The sequence below is a fragment of the Grammomys surdaster genome, unplaced genomic scaffold (genome assembly GCF_004785775.1).
Source record: "Grammomys surdaster isolate TR1022 unplaced genomic scaffold, NIH_TR_1.0 332325, whole genome shotgun sequence".
In the NCBI taxonomy this organism is placed as follows: Eukaryota; Metazoa; Chordata; class Mammalia; order Rodentia; family Muridae; genus Grammomys; species Grammomys surdaster.
This window is the reverse complement of record NW_021627582.1, coordinates 17696-37603: the sequence shown is the minus strand read 5'-3', so window position 1 is coordinate 37603 and position 19908 is coordinate 17696. Positions and strand designations below refer to the sequence as shown.

Here is a 19908-nt window from a genome sequence, read left to right as displayed (position 1 = left end):
GTCCACTTTGACATGTTATATATGTTTGGTCATTTGTGCCGAATGTGAGATGTAACAGTCTGCCTCACTTTCGTGTGCCAGCTACAGTGATACTCTTTTTTTTTTTTTAAACAAATTTATGTGTTTAATGTCTATGAGTACACTGTTCAACCTTCAGACATGCCAGAAGAGGGCGTCAGATCCCATTACAGATGGTTGTGAACCACCATGTGGTTGCTGTGAATTGAACTCAGGACCTCTGGAAAGGCAGTCAGTGCTCTTAACCACTGAGCCATCTCTCCAGCCCAGTGGTACTGTTCTTAATGATTTTGCATTACTTCTTTCTTCTTTTCTTTCCTAAAATTCATTCATTCATTTATATGTATGGGTGTTTGGTCTCCATGGATGTTCACATCATGTGTATGCCTGGTGTCTGTAGAGGACAGAAGAGGGCGGCAGTATTCCTGGAACTGGAGTATAGCTGATGGTGGGTGGCAATATGGGTGTTGGGAATTGATCCTGGGATCTTCTGGAAGATTATCTGCTGCTCTTAACCACTGAGCCATCTCTCCAGCCTCTAGATTTTTTTTTTTATTTCATATCTGTAGTGTCTTTCAAAACCTTGTTGATAACTTTACTTCATTGACTCTCAGGCTTCTCTCCCTGTGCCAGAGTTCTGAGAAAATCCAAAAGAGGAAAAGATTTTATCCCTGGTCACTACCCACTGTTACTGGGCTTGGTGAGACGAAGGTAGAGGGTTTATCGATCACAGAGGAGAGACAGGGAAGGGCTGAGGACAAGACACACCCCCGGGGGGGTACTCCACCTTGGACAGTTTTCCATCAAATCCCAGCAATTTATCCAGCTGTGAACTGTCCACTGTTTTGATGTATTCATGCCATTGGCACCCTCATGATTCAGTGATACCCCTTAGCTGTACCAGCAGGTGAGGAACAGACTGGTTCCAACTGTAGCACACACTTTCTTAAGTGGAAGAGTCAGAATCCTAGAAATTTAGTGTTTATGTGATTTCTATGCGGAAAACAAATTAGAGAGTTGGCAGAGTTAGCACTGGAAATTGAGCAAAGTATGGTTTCCCAGTTATTTAGAATATATTCCCTGCGTTTCATTCCTAGCATAGGTGACAGACAAAGCTCTTGGGATAGAGAATTCCATAAAAGTGAGTAGTAGTCAGGTATGGGGCCAGTCCCTCCTGTCAGCCAACTTTTGGTCTCTGTTGGATCTGGCGTGGCTTACTGTTTTTTGCTTTTTTGTCTTCTTCCTTCCAGCTACAGGGGAGGGAGTTTGCTAGGGTTCCAACTAGTGGCTGTCTGGTAGGAATGTGCATCAGACTCACAGAAGTGGACCTCAGCCACTTAGAGTTGACAGTGCTTACTTTAAAAATCTAAAATGATGCATCTTTCATGTGTAAATAAGTTATTGCAGCTTGGGTAGAAAACACGGCTATATTTGAGAACTTGGTCGGCAGCTAGAGGTGCTGTCTGGGGTTGTGGGATCTTTAGAGGGTGGGGCTAGAACTGGAGGAAGTGAGTCACTGACCGGAGGCTGAGCCTTTAGCACTATACCCCAGGCCTGCTTCTGCTTTGGATCTGTAATGTCCCCAAAGGCCCAGGTATTCAGGGATTGGTCCCCCACTCCAGGCCACTATCGAAGGTCTTGGACTTGAAGAGGACACCGGGGCTTGCTGTGACGTGAGCCTCCTCTGTCATGTACCCATACCATGCCGTGCTGCTTTGCCTCAGCCCTCAGAGTGCTGCGCCACCCAATTGGACTTAGTTTGGGTTTCATTGCTGTGAAGAGACACCATGACCATGGCAACGCTTCTTGTTTGTTTGTTTTTCAAGACAGGGTTTCTCTAGGTTTCTTGTGCTATTCTGGGCTTGCTTTGTAAACCAGGCTGGCCTTGAACTCACAGAGATCTGCCTGCCTCTGCTGGATTAAAGGTGTGGGCTACCACACCCCACTATCAGGGCAACTGTTATAAAGAAAAACATTTAGTTGGGACTGCCTTGCACCTCCCAATGGTGCATCTCCTTCAAGCATTCAAACCTCATGAGGCCATGCCTCATTCAAACCTCATGAGGCCATTCAAACCTCATGAGGCCATGCCTCATTCATGCCTATTCAAACCACCACAGACTGAAGCCTCTGAAGCCGAACTTTATTGTAAACATTTTTCTCCTTCAGGTTGATTTCTCTCAGGCATTTGTTATAGGAATAGGCTGCAAACCAATACAAAATTTATTGAATGTCAAGTTAGATGAAGCGTTACTTCAAAATCCATAATTACACTTAGATGTGTACACTATACCTCCCCCTCTCTGGAGGCTGAGGCAAAATAATGGGTTTGAGGCCAGTCTGGGCTACAAAGGGAGAACCTATCTCAAAATAATTAGAACACCACAAAATGATGAAATCCCTTTAATTACATACAATATAAAAGTAATGGAGACTGGAGAGATGGCTCAGAAGTTAAATATGCATGCTGTTCTTTCAGAGGGTGTGATTAGACAGCTCACAGCCACCTCTAACTCCTGTTTTAGGATCCTATTCTTCAGGATGCTATGGGGCACACATAAACATGTGCACAAATACTCATACAGGTGTGTACATGCGCGTGTGTGTAACAGTACAGCAGGTGTGATTGTGTGTAGCTGCCCGAGCTGTCTCATGTTAAGGGGGCCACTTTGTAACGGCCTGTTCTGCTGCTCCGGTCCACGGGTCAGGGCCTAGCAAGAGAGACAGAGGGGACGGAGACGCGAAGAATGGAGACAAGACAGGGAGTCTGATCAAGTCTCGTTCAAGTCTCTCTCTCTTGCTAGGCCCTGACCTGTGGACCGGAACAGCAGAACGGGCCGTTACAAAGTGGCCCCCCCAATGTGAGACAGCTCGGGCGGCTACAAAGTGGCGCCCAATGTGGGGCAACAAGAACGAGAGGCCCAGTGAGGGACGTTACCAGAAGAAGGGTTGACTGAAAATTCAGAAGTGAAACAGAGGTGATTGCAGCAAGAAACTGCCAGGTGGAGACCAGTAGGTCATAGTAATGATAATGGGGCAAGAAATAAGTCAGCATGAACTCAACTCTCTGTTTTTGTTTTGTTGTTTGCTGTTTACGTGTGTCAATTGTCTGCTTTTGTTTCGCTGTTTAAATGCTGTCTTTCATGTTCAAAAGAAAAAGAAAAGCATAGAATCCAAAATACGACCAAAGGTTGAAGTAATCGATTTGTCAGAGCCAGATTGTGCTGACCTAGAGGAAGAGGCAGCCAAATATTACGACCCTGAATGGCCCTCTTCCTGAAGACCCCCTCCCTATGATCCTCTACCTCCAGATGCTCCCTCTCTGAGGATGGTGGTTGTAGATCACCTAAAGGAGTTACAGGATAAAATTTCTCTTCTTAAACAACAAATTTCTCTTCTTAAAAAACAAATAGAGCTAGAAAAAGAGTATCAGGACTTAATTAATCAGCTACCAAAATTAAAGACAGGGAAGAGGTCTCGAGAGGGCAAGGGAAATCCCCCAGGTCCTCGAGTTCCTCAACCTGGTGTCCAAAGGCAGCCCCTGTCCTCTGGTTTTTAGTTCAGCCACAGATCAGCCAGAGGAGGGAAAGGCTGAGGCTTTCCCTGTATCAGAGACTAGAGACCCTCAAGGGGTTGCGTGGAGACATCACACAGGGTTTAATTTTCAAATTATTAAAGAATTAAAAAAATTTGGTGGCACAATACAGTGCCACTGCTCCCTTTACTCTTGCAATCTTAGAATCTATTGCAGAGGAGTGGCTGACTCCTGGTGATTGGAATACTCTAGTGAGAGCAGTTCTTAGCAGTGGTGACTATCTTATTTGGAAATCAAAGTATCATGAGAATTGTAAAGAGACAGCTAGGAGAAATATTCAGGCAGGTAATGGTTGGTCCTTTGAAACCTTAGTAGGAGAAGGGCAATTTGCTTCTAGTGATAATCAGATGCAATGTGACCCAGGCTTATTTGCTCAAATTCAAAATGCAGCCATGAAGGCTTGGCGCAAACTCCCGGTAAAGGGAGACCCTGGTGCATCTTTGACCTCAGTCAGACAAGGGCCTGACGAACAATTTTCTGATTTTGTTCATCGATTAATGACAACAGCAGGAAGGATTTTTGGTAATGCAGAGGCAGGTGTAGATTATGTGAAACAGCTTACATATGAAAATGTCAATCCTGCCTGCCAAGCAGCCATTAGACCCTGTAGGAAAAAGACAGACCTTACTGGGTATATCAGACTCTGTTCTGACATATGGCCCTCTTACCAACAGGGCTTAGCTATGACAGCTGCCATGCAAGGACAATCAGTAAGAGATTTTTTGGCAAGCAGAGAAAAAAAGGCCTGTTTTAAATGTGGCAAGCCTAGACACTTTGGAAAAGATTGCAAGGCAGAAAATGAGTTAACCCAGAGACAGCCTAGAAAACAGCCTGGCCTATGCCCACGTTGCAAACGTGGAAGGCATTGGGCTAGTGAATATAGGTCCAAGACAGATGGACAAGGAAACACCCTTTCCCATAATCATGGAAACGGGAACAGGGGCCAGCCCCAGGCCCCGAACCAACACAAGCCATAACAGGCTTATGGGACAGTCAGTTTCATACCAGCAAACAACAACCCCTTTCTGAACTTAGTCGAACAACACCAGGAAGCGCAGGACTGGACCTCAGTTCTGCCACCCACACAGTATTAACCCCAGAAATGGGACCTCAGGCCTTACCCACTGGAGTGTTTGGACCACTCTATCCAAATGTGTTTGGCCTGATAGTGAGAAGAAGCAGTGCTACTATGCAGGGACTACAAATTTTTCCTGGAGTTATAGACAGTGATTATCAAGGTGAGATTAAGGTAATGGCCAAGGCAATACAGAATATAGTCACCATTCCTATAGGAAGGAGGATAGCTCAACTATTGTTACTTCCAGTGATTCCTACTAATCACAAATATAAGAGTACTAAGAGAGGGGATCAAGGCTTTGATTCCTCTGATGCATACTGGGTACAGCCTATCGTTAAACAAAAAACCTATGATGACAATATTGCTTGATGGGAAGGCATTCCAAGGTTTAGTTGATACAGGAGCTGATGTGACGATTATCAAACAAAGTGATTGGCCTGCCACCTGGCCTCTGACCCCAACCTTAACCAATTTAAAGGGTATTGGCCAAAGCCAAAATCCACAACAAAGCCTTAAGGTGCTGACATGGAAAGATAAAGAAGAAAATACAGGGACTATACAACCCTATGCCATCCTGGGCCTTCCCATTAATCTCTGGGGCAGAGATCTATTATCCCAGTTGGGATTGATTATGTGCAGCCCTAATGAAGTAATCACGGCTCAAATGATAAACTCTGGATTTTCTCCAGGGAAAAGATTAGGAAAAAGTGAAGATGGGATTACTCATCCTATTGAGGTCCATGGTAACTCTGAAAGAAGAGGCTTGAAGAGACTTGATCAGACTCCCTGTCTTGTCTCCATTCTTCGCATCTCCGTCCCCACTCTCTCTCTTGCTAGGCCCTGACCCTTGGACCGGAACAACAGAACGGACCGTTACAAAGTGGGTCCCCGAACGTGAGGCAGCTCGGGTGGCTACAATTGTGGCTATATTTAATCCTAGTACTTGGAAGGGGAGGCAGGATAATCACAAGTTCAAGACCAGTGTGAGTTATATACAAAGATCATGTTTCAAAAGGGGAACATAGTGTCTTGAGATAAGAAGGTGCGTAGCCAGAAAACCAGTCCCTTTTATCTGCTCCTTTCAAATAAGTGGAAGGCCAGCCAGTCTGGGATCCTGAGATATATGTGCGTTTGTCAGGACTCAGATAAATGATGAAAGTCACTTCCAAAGCATCGGCAGTCTTGGGAGTCACACAAGCCATTCAAACCGGGAAGTTTGGTCCTGAGTGCAAATGTTGAAACTCTGAAGCTCACTCTGTGCTAGGTCTAGGCAGCCGGGCTGGGAATGATGAGACCTAAATAAGTAAAAAATAAAAATAGGCCACACTGTTTCACTGAACAAGAGAAGGGAGTACAACTCACACCTATTTTCCCTGAGCTTCCCCCTGAAAGGAATGGTTCTGAGTGGTTCTGGGCACAGGTTTAACTCGTCACAACCACCACTGGAGGAAGAGTTTGATATGCTGTGTTGTTGTGGCAGAAAATTATTAAGACAAGTAAATAATACTAAGCCCAACTGTCTTTACTTGCCATCAAAAGAGGGCCAATGAATGTCAGGTCAAGGAAAAAGGTTTATTCATTAAACAAGATGCAGTAGACTGTCGTCCTGAAAGACTTTTGCTATTTTATTTTAATAGAAATAGTGACTTTAAGACTAGTGAATGACAGAGGCTGTGCAAAGATACCTGTGGATGCCCAGAGCCTGCTACAGCAGACATGAGACAACACATATGTGAGCCTGCCATGTTAAAGAACACACACAGACACACACACACACACTTCCTACATATATACATATAATTACGTAGTATAATAAAAGAACCCTCAGCCAACTGGTAGCACCTTAACATAATTTTTATCATCTGTAGTTGCTTTTTAAATGACAAGGTGGCACACAGTAGGCACAATCTGACAAAGGAAAAACCATGGCCTATATCACCCTCATGGTTCTTAGAATTTCTGCACACACTGGCAAATTACCTCTACTTTTATAAGCCAGACTCAAACATCAAGGAATTGGTAGAGTGCTGGGCTAGCGTGCAAGAATCCTGGGTGTGGTGGCACAAGACAGTTATCAAGCACAGAGTGTGGAGGCAGGGGCTTCAAGGTCATGTCCTCAGCTACAGGAGACTCAGGGAAGGAAGGAAGGAGGAGAGAGGAGGGTGAGAAGAAAGTGAGAAGAAAGCCCAGGAGTTAGTTGCCTCCGTTTTGTTTGGCCCAAAACTCCTGTCTAGACAAAAAAACATGAGAAACAAGCCCTCTAACTGACAGTAAGAGTAAGCTCTCTACACTAAACTGAGCACTAGATGTAGTGTCTAAGAGCGAATGGCTGGCGGGGACGCCAACCCTTGAGTTCACCACCCTGCACCCTGGACGTGAAGTTGCCTCACTTGCTCCCCCGGGCAGTGCCCTCTCCCCAACACTCACACATACACACACTTATACACACAGCCGGGCTCTGTGCTGGAGGAAGACGCAGTAGCGTCCTGGCGTTGCCTGGGTGACGAAGGGCCCAGTAGCTGGGGGAGGCAGAGGCGGATCCTGGGGCGGGGCAGGAGGCCGGGCGGGGCTGGCAGGAAACGGAGCCTGCCGAGCGGAGGCCTCAGGGCTAGGACGCCAGAGCTCGCGGGCAGGTAAGTACGGGTCCGAGTCTGGAGCCCCGGGCAGAGCAGGGCGGGCGGCTTCCCGGGACTGCTGCGACTGCTGGGGCTGGCAGAAGTGAGCTTGCGGCGCTGTGCAGTGGAGGACACAGCAGTGGTATTTGCCCAGGCTAACCCCGCCGAGCGCTTTTGTCCTCACGTCCGCTGCGTCCGGGCTGTTTAAACTTTAAAGGGCGGCGCTTGCGCTGTGTGGTAGAGAACTTGGCTTTGCAAGTTGAATCCTGTTTGTTGTTCGCGTCTGCCTGAAAAGTAGGAAGAAGAGGCGGATCAGGCTCCGGGCACAGGCCTGCTCAAGACCCCTGACCAAGGCCAGACCTGGGCGGGCACCTCCGCCACAGTGCCTCCTGCAGTCTGCAAACCTGTTGCTGTCCACGGGTTAGCCCCAAATAACTTTTCTTCACACAGTGATAAACTGCTAGTGCTTGCTTCATAACAGGCTTCCTGTCGCCTATCAAAACCAGCACTGGTTAAAGTTAGAAACTTCAAGGCTGAAAAGTCTTTAAGGTCTATCAGAGAGGGCCTTTATTTCAGAGCTTCTGTCCTTACTCCAGAGGAAAACTGGGAAAGTCCCCATGGTCCTTCAGGGAGCCGCCTTGTTGGACACACAGGGTCTAGTGTCCATTTCCAGTTTAAGGATGAGTGGTGACGGGTGGGAAGCCAGGTTGGGGGATACCAACCCCCTTCCCTTTTTGTTTGATTCCTTTTCTCCCCTGTCCTCTTCTTCATGCCCTTTCCAGTGTATGTTCTAGGAAGGTTATTTCTTACAGGTTATTAAATAGATGGGTGACAGGGAATATGGGTAGATTGTCATGAAAGCTCGTTTGGAAAGTGGCCTCCAGTGGAACGCCTGGGAGTACAGACGTTGTAATCCACCAGCGCCAGGCTTTCAGTTCCAACTTCTCAGGGCTGACCTTAGGCAGGTCTGGCCCAGGTTCTGTATTCTTGAGCTTTGGAAGTAGTAAGATAAAGTATCTACAGTGCCACAAAATCACCTACAGTGGCTGATAGCTTTATCTGGAAATTACCATAAAGTGATTTTACACAAATTAAGGAACTAGGAGGCAATGTGTACTTTAGGGTGGAACCGAAAAGTAGACGTGAGACGTGGCCTAGACTTATGTTTAATGCTGTAGACATTTGTGATAACCAGAACAGAGGTGACTCTCATATAGAGTATCTGAATCCCAGAGACAAAAGAGGCTAAGGTAGGAAAGTCTCAGGTTCAAGGTCAGCCTAGATAACATAGAACACATCTTGGGAGAATGCTTGGCTATGTGCTTTGAATATGCTTTGCTCTAACCCAGTCTCTGAAGGCTAAGGCAAAGGAATGTGAATTTGAGGCCAGCCTGGGGTACACTGCTTTAAACCCTTGCTAAGGCGAGACTCTTGAGAAGCCTGCACCCATGTTGTGCAGGGTAGTTTTATGTCAACTTTGACACAAACTGAAGTCATCTGAGCGGAAGGAGCCTCAATTAAGAACATGCTTTTTCATCATGATGTTTCATTACATCAATAAGAACCCCAACTAAGACAGATATCTTGGGTATCTATTCTAATTTTCCTAAGCATACCTCTTCTTTCCCCTAATGCCTGTACTTAAGTATATATTAAAACTGTTCGGTGCTGGCAAGCTAGCTTAGCAGGTAAAGGCACTTGCCACTAAGCCTGGGCCCTGGGACCATATTATGGAAGGAGGAACCTACTCCTGAAAGTTATCATCAGACTTCCACAGAGCTGTGGCATGTGCCTGCCAGCCCCCATACATACACAAATACATGTCAGAACTTTATTAATAGACCCCAACTTTACATTAAACAAACCCTTCCTGAGGGTATGAGTTTGACAGCCTTGAAAGTGGATGGTATTTTAATAGACTTTCTTGAGCAACAACTTAGGGCAAAGTCTCTGGGCCCTGACTAGGCTGAGGGAGATCTGGGTGACAACCCACACTGAAGCTTCTCATTGGATGGGAAGAGCAGAGTTGGTCTCCTGGGCTTTCAAGGGACATGTCAAGCTGTGACTAGCACTTTTGCCATGGCAGCTGTCAGGTGCCTGGTTACAAAGGCAGACTGGCAGTCCCTTCCTGGATTCTGGTTCTGTCGGTCTCAGGTGCCACCAAGACCCTGGAGTCGGCCTCCTAACACCAGCAATTTTGAGGCAGATGGAGGAAACCTACTTAGCACCTATTGGACAAGGAAATGCCCCACTGGAGTCTTCATTGAGAAATAGTGCTGCCTGGGTAAACTCCACTCACCCACACTGCCAGGGTGGTCATGGTTTTGTTTTATTGACATGATGTTGGGACAATCAGATGCCGGGGGAAGACTGTCTAAGAACAGAGGGAAAAATAATCAATTCTGCCTCAAAGACCCCTGCCAAAAGATGCATCCTGTTCACTTTCCTCTTTGCTCATAGCCCTCCCCTCCCTTTAATCTGTTAACTAACCGAAAGAAAACAGATGATTGAGCTAATTACAGTACAGATACCATCTGCTGAATGTGCCTCTTTCCATTTAACTTCACTGGAAGCTGGGCCAGGTGGTGTCTTGCCTGAGCTACTCCAGATGCTGAGCCAGGAGCAACAAACGCATTGCGCCCAGGACTGTGAGGCCTCCCTGAACAACAGAATGGGACAGTAGAGTTGAGCTGCTCTATTGTACTTGCTACATCTCGGCTGCACAGTAGCCACAGGTGGCTAGTGACCAACACACTTCGTTGCATTCATTGAGCGATTGGATCAGCATGGAGAGGCCTGTCACACAGCTCCCCAGAGTAGGGAAGGATGCAGTGAAGGGTTACTCGGAGGGCTGTGAGGTATCCTCAGTAGTGAGGTCCCTTAACAGTGTTCTTACTGGAGATAGGTGACTCAGAAAACCAAAATCTGAGCCTTGCAATGCAGGCGTTGCCCTCCTCCAGTTAAGTGGATTTGGTGTACTGGAAACACTGTAAACCACAGAGTGGACTCAGTTCCCCTGTATGATTCAGCTTCTGCTCTGTACACCAAAGCAACTGTGTATTTCCTTCGCACTCTGTAACCACAGAATTGTTTAAGCCAAGGCACATGTGTTTGGATAAGGTCTTCTCCATTTCTGCGTGTCATGTGTTACTTGGAAGGCCAGAGAAGCAGAGCGTGGCTATAACTGATTTATTCATCGAATAACTTCCCTTCATTTCCAGGAGTCTTAGAGGTCCGGGGTCTGAGGGGCGGAGCACCTTTGCTGTACTTTAGCTGAAAGTAAAATAAATGAGGAAGGTGTGATGGCATGCACCTTTAATCTCAGCCCCCAGAAGACCAACACAGGCGATTTCTGTGAGTTAGAGGCCATCCAGGTTTACCTAGAGTGTTCCAGACCATCCAGGGCTACATAATAAAATCTTGTCTCAAAAAAAAATTAACAACTTTGTTTTCCAAATAGGTGAAAGTAAAACATGACAGAAATCGATGGCTTCTACAAAAGGTAAAGATCTTCTTGTCTTATAAAAGCCTTTCCGTTCTTGGTCACAGCCGTCTTACAGGAAGGAACGGAAGAATGCAGTTGTTAGGCTCGGTGATGGTTAGCATTTGGGGAGCTGAGATGTGGGTTTGGTTAAAGTAGTAGTTCTCACCTGTGGGTCAACTTTCACAGGGGTCACCTAAGGCCTTTGGAAAGGGCAAATATTTGCATTACATAACAGTAGCAAAATTATAGTTACAAAGTAGCAACAAATACAATTTTATGGGTGATTAGGGGTCACCACAATGCAGGAATTGCATTAGGCAAGTGGAGAACCTCGGGGTTAAAGGGCCTGGAGTGATTGTTTGTTTGTTTACTCTTCATTAGTAGGGAGGTGTTTGATCCAGCAGAGCAGTACAAGATGGACCACAAGAGGAGAGGAATTGCCCTAATCTTCAATCACGAGAGGTTCTTTTGGCACTTGACCCTCCCAGAGAGACGTGGCACCAGTGCAGACAGGGACAACCTGACTCGAAGGTAGTTTTCTCTGGGATGATACACCTAAGTGATAGCTAATGGTAATTTAGCACTGATGATGGATTGAGAGCCTCTCAGGGACCCAGCGTGTGCTTAGCACGCATGAGGCTCCACAAAGGAACCCCTAGGGTTGCCTTGTCACTAACGTCTGTGCAGTAGGTGGTGATAGTTGTCATTGAATTTGGTTCTTGTCACTGTTAAGCCTTTTCACAGGGCAGATGATCAAGGGAATTGCCATGGTCAGTTTTTTTTTTTTTTTTTTTTTTTTTAGTATGTCATAAAAATAGGCATGGAATTCCTCAAGGAAATAAGGGTATTGGATGGTCTGGAAATACTCACAAGCTAATTCTGAGTTCATTGTGTCACCAGGTTTTCAGAACTAGGATTTGAAGTGAAATGTTTTAACGACCTCAGAGCAGAAGAAGTCCTGCTCAAAATTCACGAGGGTAGGTAGTCTTTGTTATTTAAGGTCTGTTGGGATTGGGTGCTCTCTCTAGATCTGATTACCTGTGTCTGTAACTGTTGCATTACTGTGCAGTAGGTCCTCTAATTCGGATGCAGCTCAGAGTGAGTCCTCACTGCATGCTTCAAGCCTTCGGATCATTTGCTGATGGGTTGTTACTGCTATTGGCATTATCATTTTGTGCTTTCTCCAGCGCTTTCCTTTAATTCAATTGAAAATAGTTATAATTGAAACTAACTGCTTACTAGGTTTTCTGCTTTGCTCATAGCTCATGGGGTCTCAACTCTCCCGGAAGCTCTGAGAGTTAGGGATGGCACAGGGTGCAGCCTGAGAGGCAGCTGCTGAGTGGTTGCTTCTAGGTTTTCAGTCTACTGTGGGAAAGTCTGCTCCTTCAAAGAAACTTTTAGTGTATTATTACCAAAGTCATGTGAGTCTTAAAAAATAATTTTTAAATTACCAAGTAGTCACCATGTAAAGTAGGTTTCTCAGTAACATTCATATTCCAAGTGCGTCGGACATTTTTGACCATGTTTACTCTTTATCTTCTGTTCTCTCCTCTCCGCTCCAACTGGTCCCCCTCCTCTTCCCAGATAGTCTGCCTTCTATGTTCATGTCACATGAGTATGACAGGGGAGGGAATTGTGTGAAGCTGAAGATTGCACTTTCAGGGAGAGAATGTGAATCTTCTCTTCCTGGATCTGCCCTGTTTTGCTTAGGGTGATGGTCTCCAGTTCCACGCATTTTTCTGCAGATGACATATTTGGTTGTTTATGGCTGAGTAGGACTCCGTTGTGTGGATGTACCACATTTCTCTACTTGTTATGAGTTGAAGGACTAAGCTGATGCTATGGTTTGTCTGTTGTGAGCAGTGCTGCAGTAAACACGGGTGAGCGGGCATCTCCAGGAGCTGTCCTGGATCCCCGTGGGTGTGTTCCCAGGGGTGCTACAGCTGGGAGCTGTGCTTTGTTTTTTCAGGAAGCAATGGATTGATTTCCATGGTGCCTATGGTTGCTTACACTCTATCCTGAACTGTACAAAGGCTCCATCCTCCCCAGCCAACTTGCCAACTTCCCTCCTCCCCAAACCACTTCCCTCCTCCCCAGCACACTTCCCCATCTCCCTAATCCACAACCCAACTCAGCTGTCTGCTTCCCACTTCCCACCCTCACCAGCACTGGTTTGTTTTTTTTTGCTGTTTTTTTTTTGCTGTTTTTTTTTTTTTTTTAAACGAGAGCCATTCTGACTGAGAGGAAATGATCTCAAGGTATTCCTGATTTCCTGATTTGTATTTCTCTGATGGCTGAGGTTGATGGACATTCTGTCACCTCACTACTGACATTTGGTATTTCATATTTTTCTTTTTTCTTTTTTTTTTTTTCCAAAACACAGTTTCTATGTATAGCCCTGGCTGTCCTGAAACTCTTTGTGTAGATCAAGGCTGGTCTAAAACTCTCAGAGATCCACTTGCCTCGCCCTCTGAAATGCTGGGATTAAAGGCATGTGCCACTACCGCCTGGCTTGGTACTTAATATTTGGAAAAGCATCCCTGTGTTTCATTTATTATTTTCTGATTGGAATATTTGGCTTTCTAGTAGGTTTTCCTCTCCCCCATCATTCTTTATATAGTCTAGATACTAACCCAGTCTCTTCAGATTTATAGCCAAAAACAGATTTCCTTCCATTCTGGAGGCTATATCCCCACTCTGGGAATTGTCTCTTTGGCTGGGAAGTTCATTTAATTTTTCATGTGATCCCATTTGGTAGTCCTTGTATTTCCTGAGCTATTGGAGTCCTTTACAGAAAGGCTTTGCCTATATCATTTGTTTTTTCTTACCCATGTATTATTTTGTGTCTGCGGGGGTGTGAGCTTGTTCGCGTGCCACAGCATGTCAGGGGCCAGCTTTGGGAGGGAGTCTTCTACTGTGTGGATTCTGGGACTCCCTCAGTCTTGGCCTCAACCACCTTTACCTGTCAACCATCCCAGCATCCTGCTTATGCCTGTATCTTGAAATGTTTATAGTCATTTCAGGTCTTAAAGTTACTTCTATGGATGTCCAGTTTTCCCTCACAGTTTGTTAAAGAGATTGTCTTTTGTCTTTTCTCTCATGTATGTTTTGATACCTTTTCCAAAAATTAGGCGTCGGGAGCTATGTGGGTTTACATCAGATCCTCGATCCCATTGGTCGATGTGTCTGTGCTGGCACCACTCTGGTTTTGTTACTAACTCCCTTGCTTAACTTGAAATCAGTGTGGCGATAACCCCAGCTTTGTTCTATTTGCTCAGGATTGCCCTGGCTGTTGGGGGTCCCTTCTGCTTCGGTGTCCAACTCAAGATGTTTTCTAATTCTGTGAAGAATTGTCATGAGAGCCCATAGGTAGCTTTTGTATGGTAGCCATTTTCCCAATATTGTTGACCCATGAGCTGGAGGCCTTTCACCGCCTTAGTTTATTCCTGTTTATTTCTTTTTTGGTTTTTTGACACAAGGTTTCTCTGTATAGCCCTGGCTGTCCTGGAACTCACTCTGTAGACCATGCTGGCCTCGAACTCGGAAATCCGCCTGTCTCTGCCTCCCAAGTGCTGGGATTAAAGGCGCGCGCCACCACTGTCCGGCTTGTTTATTTCTTAATGCTTTTGCAAATAGGATTCTGTCTTTGTTTTCTTTCTCAGTGAATAGCATATAAGAAAGCTTTTGATTTTGGGTCCTGCTTTTTGGCTGAAACTGTTAATCAGATCTGAATTTTCTATTGGAGTATTTAGTGCTTTTTATTTTTAATTTTTAAAACTTTATGTGTTTGAGTGTTTTGTCTGCATGGTTTGTGTATGTTAGCTGCCTGGTGCCTTCAGAAGGGAACTGAGAGCATTAAAGTCTAAAGTAACAGATAGTTGTGAGCTGACATGTGGGTACTGGGAACTGAACAGAGAGAGCAACCTGCGCTCTTACCTGCTGAGCCGTCTCTCCAGCTGGTTAGTGTCTTTTTAAGTATAGGATCTACAAACGGGGATAATTTACTTCTGCCTTTCCCGTTTGTGTCTCCTCTTTGCTCTTCCTCTTGCCATACTGTGCTAGCTAATACTTAAAGCACCATATTGAGTAAACATGGAGAGGCTCTTGTCTTTTGAGGAAATGTTTTGCTTTTGCTGTTAGTGTAAAGTTGCTATAGGTCAGTCGTGTACAGCTTGTGTGGTATTGAATTGTCTTCCTTCTGGTCCCGGTTTCTTCAGGGCTTCCACGAGGAGATGTTGAACTTTGTCAACATCTTTTCCTGCATCTCTCAAGATGATAACGTACTTCCGTGTTTGAGTCCTGTATCCTGTATTATAGTCACTGATTTGCATATGATGAGCCATTATAATCCTGCAGTTAAGCTAACTTGGTCATGGTGTATGGCTTTTTAATGTATTGTTGAATTCTGCTTGCAAGCATTTTACTGAGAATTTCTATATCCATGGTCTTGGAGATGTTATGTTGGGCTATGATGTTTTTGTTGTTGTATCTTTAAGTAACTTGGATCTTAAAGGAGTGTCTCCATTTTTCCCTCCATTTTTCCGTACTTGAGAAAAGCTAATATTTTTTTTAATGAAATTGCTTTAAACTTTAATAATTGTTTTTTAAGCCAGCCATGGTAGGACACACCTGTAACCCCAGCATCAGGAGGCGGGGCTGGAGGATTACCAGATATTCAGGCCAGCATTCATAGGCAACCGTGTCAGTCCCTGTCTGAAACAACCAACATTTAAAACAGTTTAGGGGAAAGAAACACTTTAGGGCCAGCCTGGCTACCCAGTATTAAAGAGGAAGAAAAGATAAAGGTGTATGTTACTACAGGAAGTTTGTGTTTTTTGAAGCAGGCCCTCTCCTGCCGCTCCGTAAGTGTATTTTCGTTCTGGTACCTGTAACTCCTGTAACTAGAAGCTCCACATGTGGATAACAAACTCTGATTTTTCACCTCTGCATGCATTTTGGGGACATCTGTAGTGTCAACTTCAAGCCACGTAGATGCCGATTGCTTCCTGTGTGTCTTCCTGAGCCACGGAGAAGGCAACCACATTTATGCCTACGACGCCAAAATTGAAATTCAGACATTGACTGGCTTGTTCAAAGGAGACAAGTGTCAGAGCCTGGTTGGAAAACCCAAGATATTTATCATTCAGGTAAGACTGATCTTACCGTCACCTCCGCTATACAACTCAGTGTGTGGATTAAAAAGGTTAGAAAGTCGACTTCTAAAGTAAGTTCCTCCAGTGATTAGAAAGGCCCCTTTTGGGTCCTTGTCACACAGAGTTGTACTTGGAGTTGTTGATGTTTCTTTATTAGAGGAGTGTTTGGAGCTGGGCGAGCATGGAGCACACCTTTAATCCCCATGCTTATGAGCTGGAGGCCAGATAGCCTGGTCTACAGAGTGCGTTCTAGGCCACCCAGTGCCACCTTGTCTTGAAAAAAAAAAAAGTGATTAACATTTGGTATGACAGATAGTCACCGCTGTGCCGCTGTGTGGCTAAACTGGGTTTAGAGGAGGAGCCACTGGACATTGATTGCTCAGGACCCTGGAAGGCAGCCTGGCTACACTGGGCTTGGGTCTGTGGGAGCTGATGTGCATGCAAGCCAGGGCAGGGGATGTGGGACGAAGCAGGCTTATCTTCACCTGCCTCATCCCTTTACACTTCCCCAAGAAAGAATGTTTGGAGCATGACAAATCTGGTATTAGAGGCTCCACCATGAAAATTTAAAGCGGAAGCCTGGTTTAGCCAGTAACACTGAGGAGCAGAGTGTAGCTCAGTGGCAGAGCACTGGACGAGCAAGCGTGAGGCCCTCAAACCAGAAAACAAAAGCTGTCAATGCTAGCTTCTGAATCGAAATGAATAGATATGAATTTAGAACTCAGTTTGAAGTGGGAACAGGGGTTGGGGAGGAGAGGGACAGGGAGAGAGGGATATAGGGAGAGAGGGAGAGGGAGAGCGAGAGCACACGTGAGCACGCTGTGATGAAAGGCTGCTCTTGCAGAGGATCTGCTTTCCAGTCTCTTCTCCAAGGGACCCCACACCCTCTCCTGAACCCTGGGGGACACCTGCACTCACGTGTGCACAGACACATCCACAGATATACGCGTAGATACATACTTTTTAAATATAATTAAAGAAATACAGTGGGAACAGAAGTGAAGGCACCTGGATAGATGGCCTCTTGAGTCAGTGCTGTTTCAACTAGTGACACATTGTGACCTCAACTAGGCCATCAAAACGTCGTTTGGAAGTAACTACCTGATTGAATAAAAACATTCAGGTAAGGGAGATAGTTTTTTAAATGAAGGGTGTACCATTCAGTATATCTTGGTGTTTATTTGTGGGGTGGGTTGGGACCAGGCTTTATAAACACTGTCTAAAAGGAAACATTGAGAAAGCAGCTCTGTTAGCTTTTTGTCTCTCGGAGCCTGAAGGTGTCGTTTTTGAACTGCTTACATGGCTTCTGTTCCTAATGGGAGGGATGCTGAATTACATTCTCGCTGCACATGAAGCATCGGTACCAAAATGCCAGGCAGAGAAAGTGTTCTTTCCTCTCTTTTGTAGGCCTGTCGGGGCAACCAGCATGACGTGCCCGTGGTTCCTCTGGATGTGGTGGATCATAAGACAGACAAGCTGGACAACGTGACCCAGGTGGATGCTGCCTCTGTGTACACTCTGCCTGCCGGGGCAGACTTCCTCATGTGTTACTCTGTCGCAGAAGGTGAGCGAACAGATGCTGGTTGAAGCCAGTGACCTGTACTTTGAGCTTAAGCCTGTGTCACCTTTGAATTGGAGTGGTCCTTCACAATTAAATCACTGTGTTCTATTAAAAAGCCACAGGCGTTATCACATTGAAGAAGTCCTTTCTGATTGATAAATGAAATGTGAAATACCTTACACAATAACAATATTCCTGTATAACTACATTATAATACAGTAACAACAGCAGCTGTGTAGTTGTATTGGGTGTTAGCAGCTTGCTGTCATTTGGGGATAGCATGGCAGCACCCCTCTGATATATTTGTGGAAAGCCTTGCTAAAAAACATTTTGCTAAATTCTTTGCTTTCAAACTAGTACTGTTTAAATCTCTGGCCTCAAATTCATTGGGTATTATTTTGTTCTAGTTTGCTTTTGCAGAAAGTAGAGAAAATTTCTGTCAAAAGCCTTCTTTGGCTTCTCAGGGTAAACTGAAGCAGACAGCAAAAAGGAGTATGGCTTTGGCAATTGGGGTCATGCTGATAGCAGCCCATTAGGGTAGGAATTGGGTGTTGGGAGGGTAGCTCTCTCTCCTTAAACTTTTTTCCTAAAATGATTTGAACCAAATCAGGAATGCTATAAAGTCATTAATTCATCTTAACAGCATTAATTCATGACAGTCACCTTCTGTTGATCTGCAGGAAATTTGCCCAATAGTGAGCTGATACCCAGGAGTCATCAGGCTATGTAATAGTGACAGGAAAAGCTTCTCAGCAGTGAGAAGCAATCCTGGGATGATGTCTCTGGGGCTGTGCCTCTCCAGAGTGCACCCAATGCAGCCATGGAAACAGTGGACCATAGCCTTTCCTAGATGGCTTCTGTCAAATTTCATTAATCTTTTGTATGTAAAAACCATAGAATTAATATGTTTTCCTACATTAGATTAAGCAATGGAAAAAAAAAATCATAGCCACGTGATGAGCAGCGTGTCTTATTCTTTCCAGGGACTTAGGGAGCTTCCATTTCTGTAACTGACTCTATCATAAGTGTCTTTCTGTGACCGTGAAGCTCCGCCCCCCTCTCATGTTTTAGGATATTACTCTCACCGAGAAACTGTGAATGGCTCCTGGTACATTCAGGATTTGTGTGAGTTGCTGGCAAGGTATGGCAGTTCCCTCGAGTTCACGGAGCTGCTCACGCTGGTGAACAGAAAGGTCTCTCAGCGCCGTGTGGACTTCTGCAAAGACCCCAGTGCGATCGGCAAGAAACAGGTTCCCTGCTTTGCCTCAATGCTGACCAAAAAGCTGCATTTCTGTCCCAAACCTAGTAAGTAGGGCCATCTGTCTTGCTACATATGTTTCACACACATTTCCCTTTCATACAGAGGCCAGCTGGTCCAAGATTTTCACCCATCAATGTAAACTGTTTCAATTTTTTTAGATGCCATAGAAAAGTAATGTTTTATCTTTGTTATTTTTCAATCATGTTGGACATGGTGAAAGGGCTAAAAAAAAATCCTCAGGAAATTACTGTGCATAAATGTCTACTACATTTATTACATTTTTAGTAAACTGCAATATTACTCAAAAATACCAACTACTTTGCCTTACCTTTTGTGACACTATTTATACAAGTTTATTGTATAATGTTTTTACAGAGTTTTGAAACTCAAGAATGAGATTTTTTTCACTTAATAAAATGTCTAAAACTCATTAAATTTTCTAATTCATATGCTTATGTAATTTATAGTGGGCCTATTTTACTTGGTCATGTATTCATTTATTATCTTGTTTACCTGTAATCAGGGTATTTTATGTGTGGATTTAATTCCCATTTTAGAAATAATAAACCTTTCAGAATTGTTTTATGGCACTCTGAGGATGAAATGTAGTTTGTGGTGACATGTAACCACATATAGGCACATGTTTAGTGATAATACTTAGCCACTGTAGGTACATGAACCCCTATAGGGACACATGCAGTAATACCTACCTGATAAAGACACACATGAAGTGAGACACCTAGCCACTGTAGTCCAGCATGCAGGCAATGCTGACCACTATAGATTCAAAACCTCTACCAAGATGGGATGCTACAGGAACTTAAGACTGAAGATCTTGACATTTTTAGCAGACTGTTGAATTAACAATATAATTAGTTTTCCTTTAAGGTTCTTATTAGCATACACATTTTTGAATCTTAATGTTTTGTTAGTAACCTGCTGGTTAAGTGTTCTATTGGGGCTGTGAGAATAGAAACACCTAAGTTGCTGGTATAAAGGCATCGCCTCAGGTGCCTTGCTTCAGCTGCAGTTGAGGAGGTACCAGGATGGCTGGTGGGGCATTTGTACTGTTGATACAGTGTTATGGTCATACAACTATTGCACAGTAAAAGACAAAAAGAAACTGGGCATTATGGCTCAGAC

At 44.7% G+C, this 19908-nt stretch overlaps 1 protein-coding gene across 2 annotated transcripts; it reads left to right on the top strand.

Annotated features, from left to right (window-relative positions):
• Positions 1-7264: 7264 nt before the first annotated feature.
• Positions 7265-19195, top strand: LOC114616499 (caspase-6). 2 transcript variants are annotated; one of them, XM_028761944.1, is made up of 7 exons: positions 7265-7324; positions 10767-10808; positions 11172-11321; positions 11691-11767; positions 15762-15937; positions 17351-17507; positions 18576-19195. In XM_028761944.1, the coding sequence occupies exons 2-7, from the start codon at positions 10780-10782 to the stop codon at positions 18815-18817; spliced, it is 831 nt and encodes a 276-aa protein (XP_028617777.1). In that variant the 5' UTR covers positions 7265-7324; positions 10767-10779; the 3' UTR covers positions 18818-19195. The 2 variants fall into 2 exon arrangements, with proteins under 2 accessions (XP_028617777.1, XP_028617778.1); XM_028761945.1 differs by lacking the exon at positions 7265-7324 and adding an exon at positions 9443-9590.
• The last annotated feature ends 713 nt before the right edge of the window (positions 19196-19908 follow it).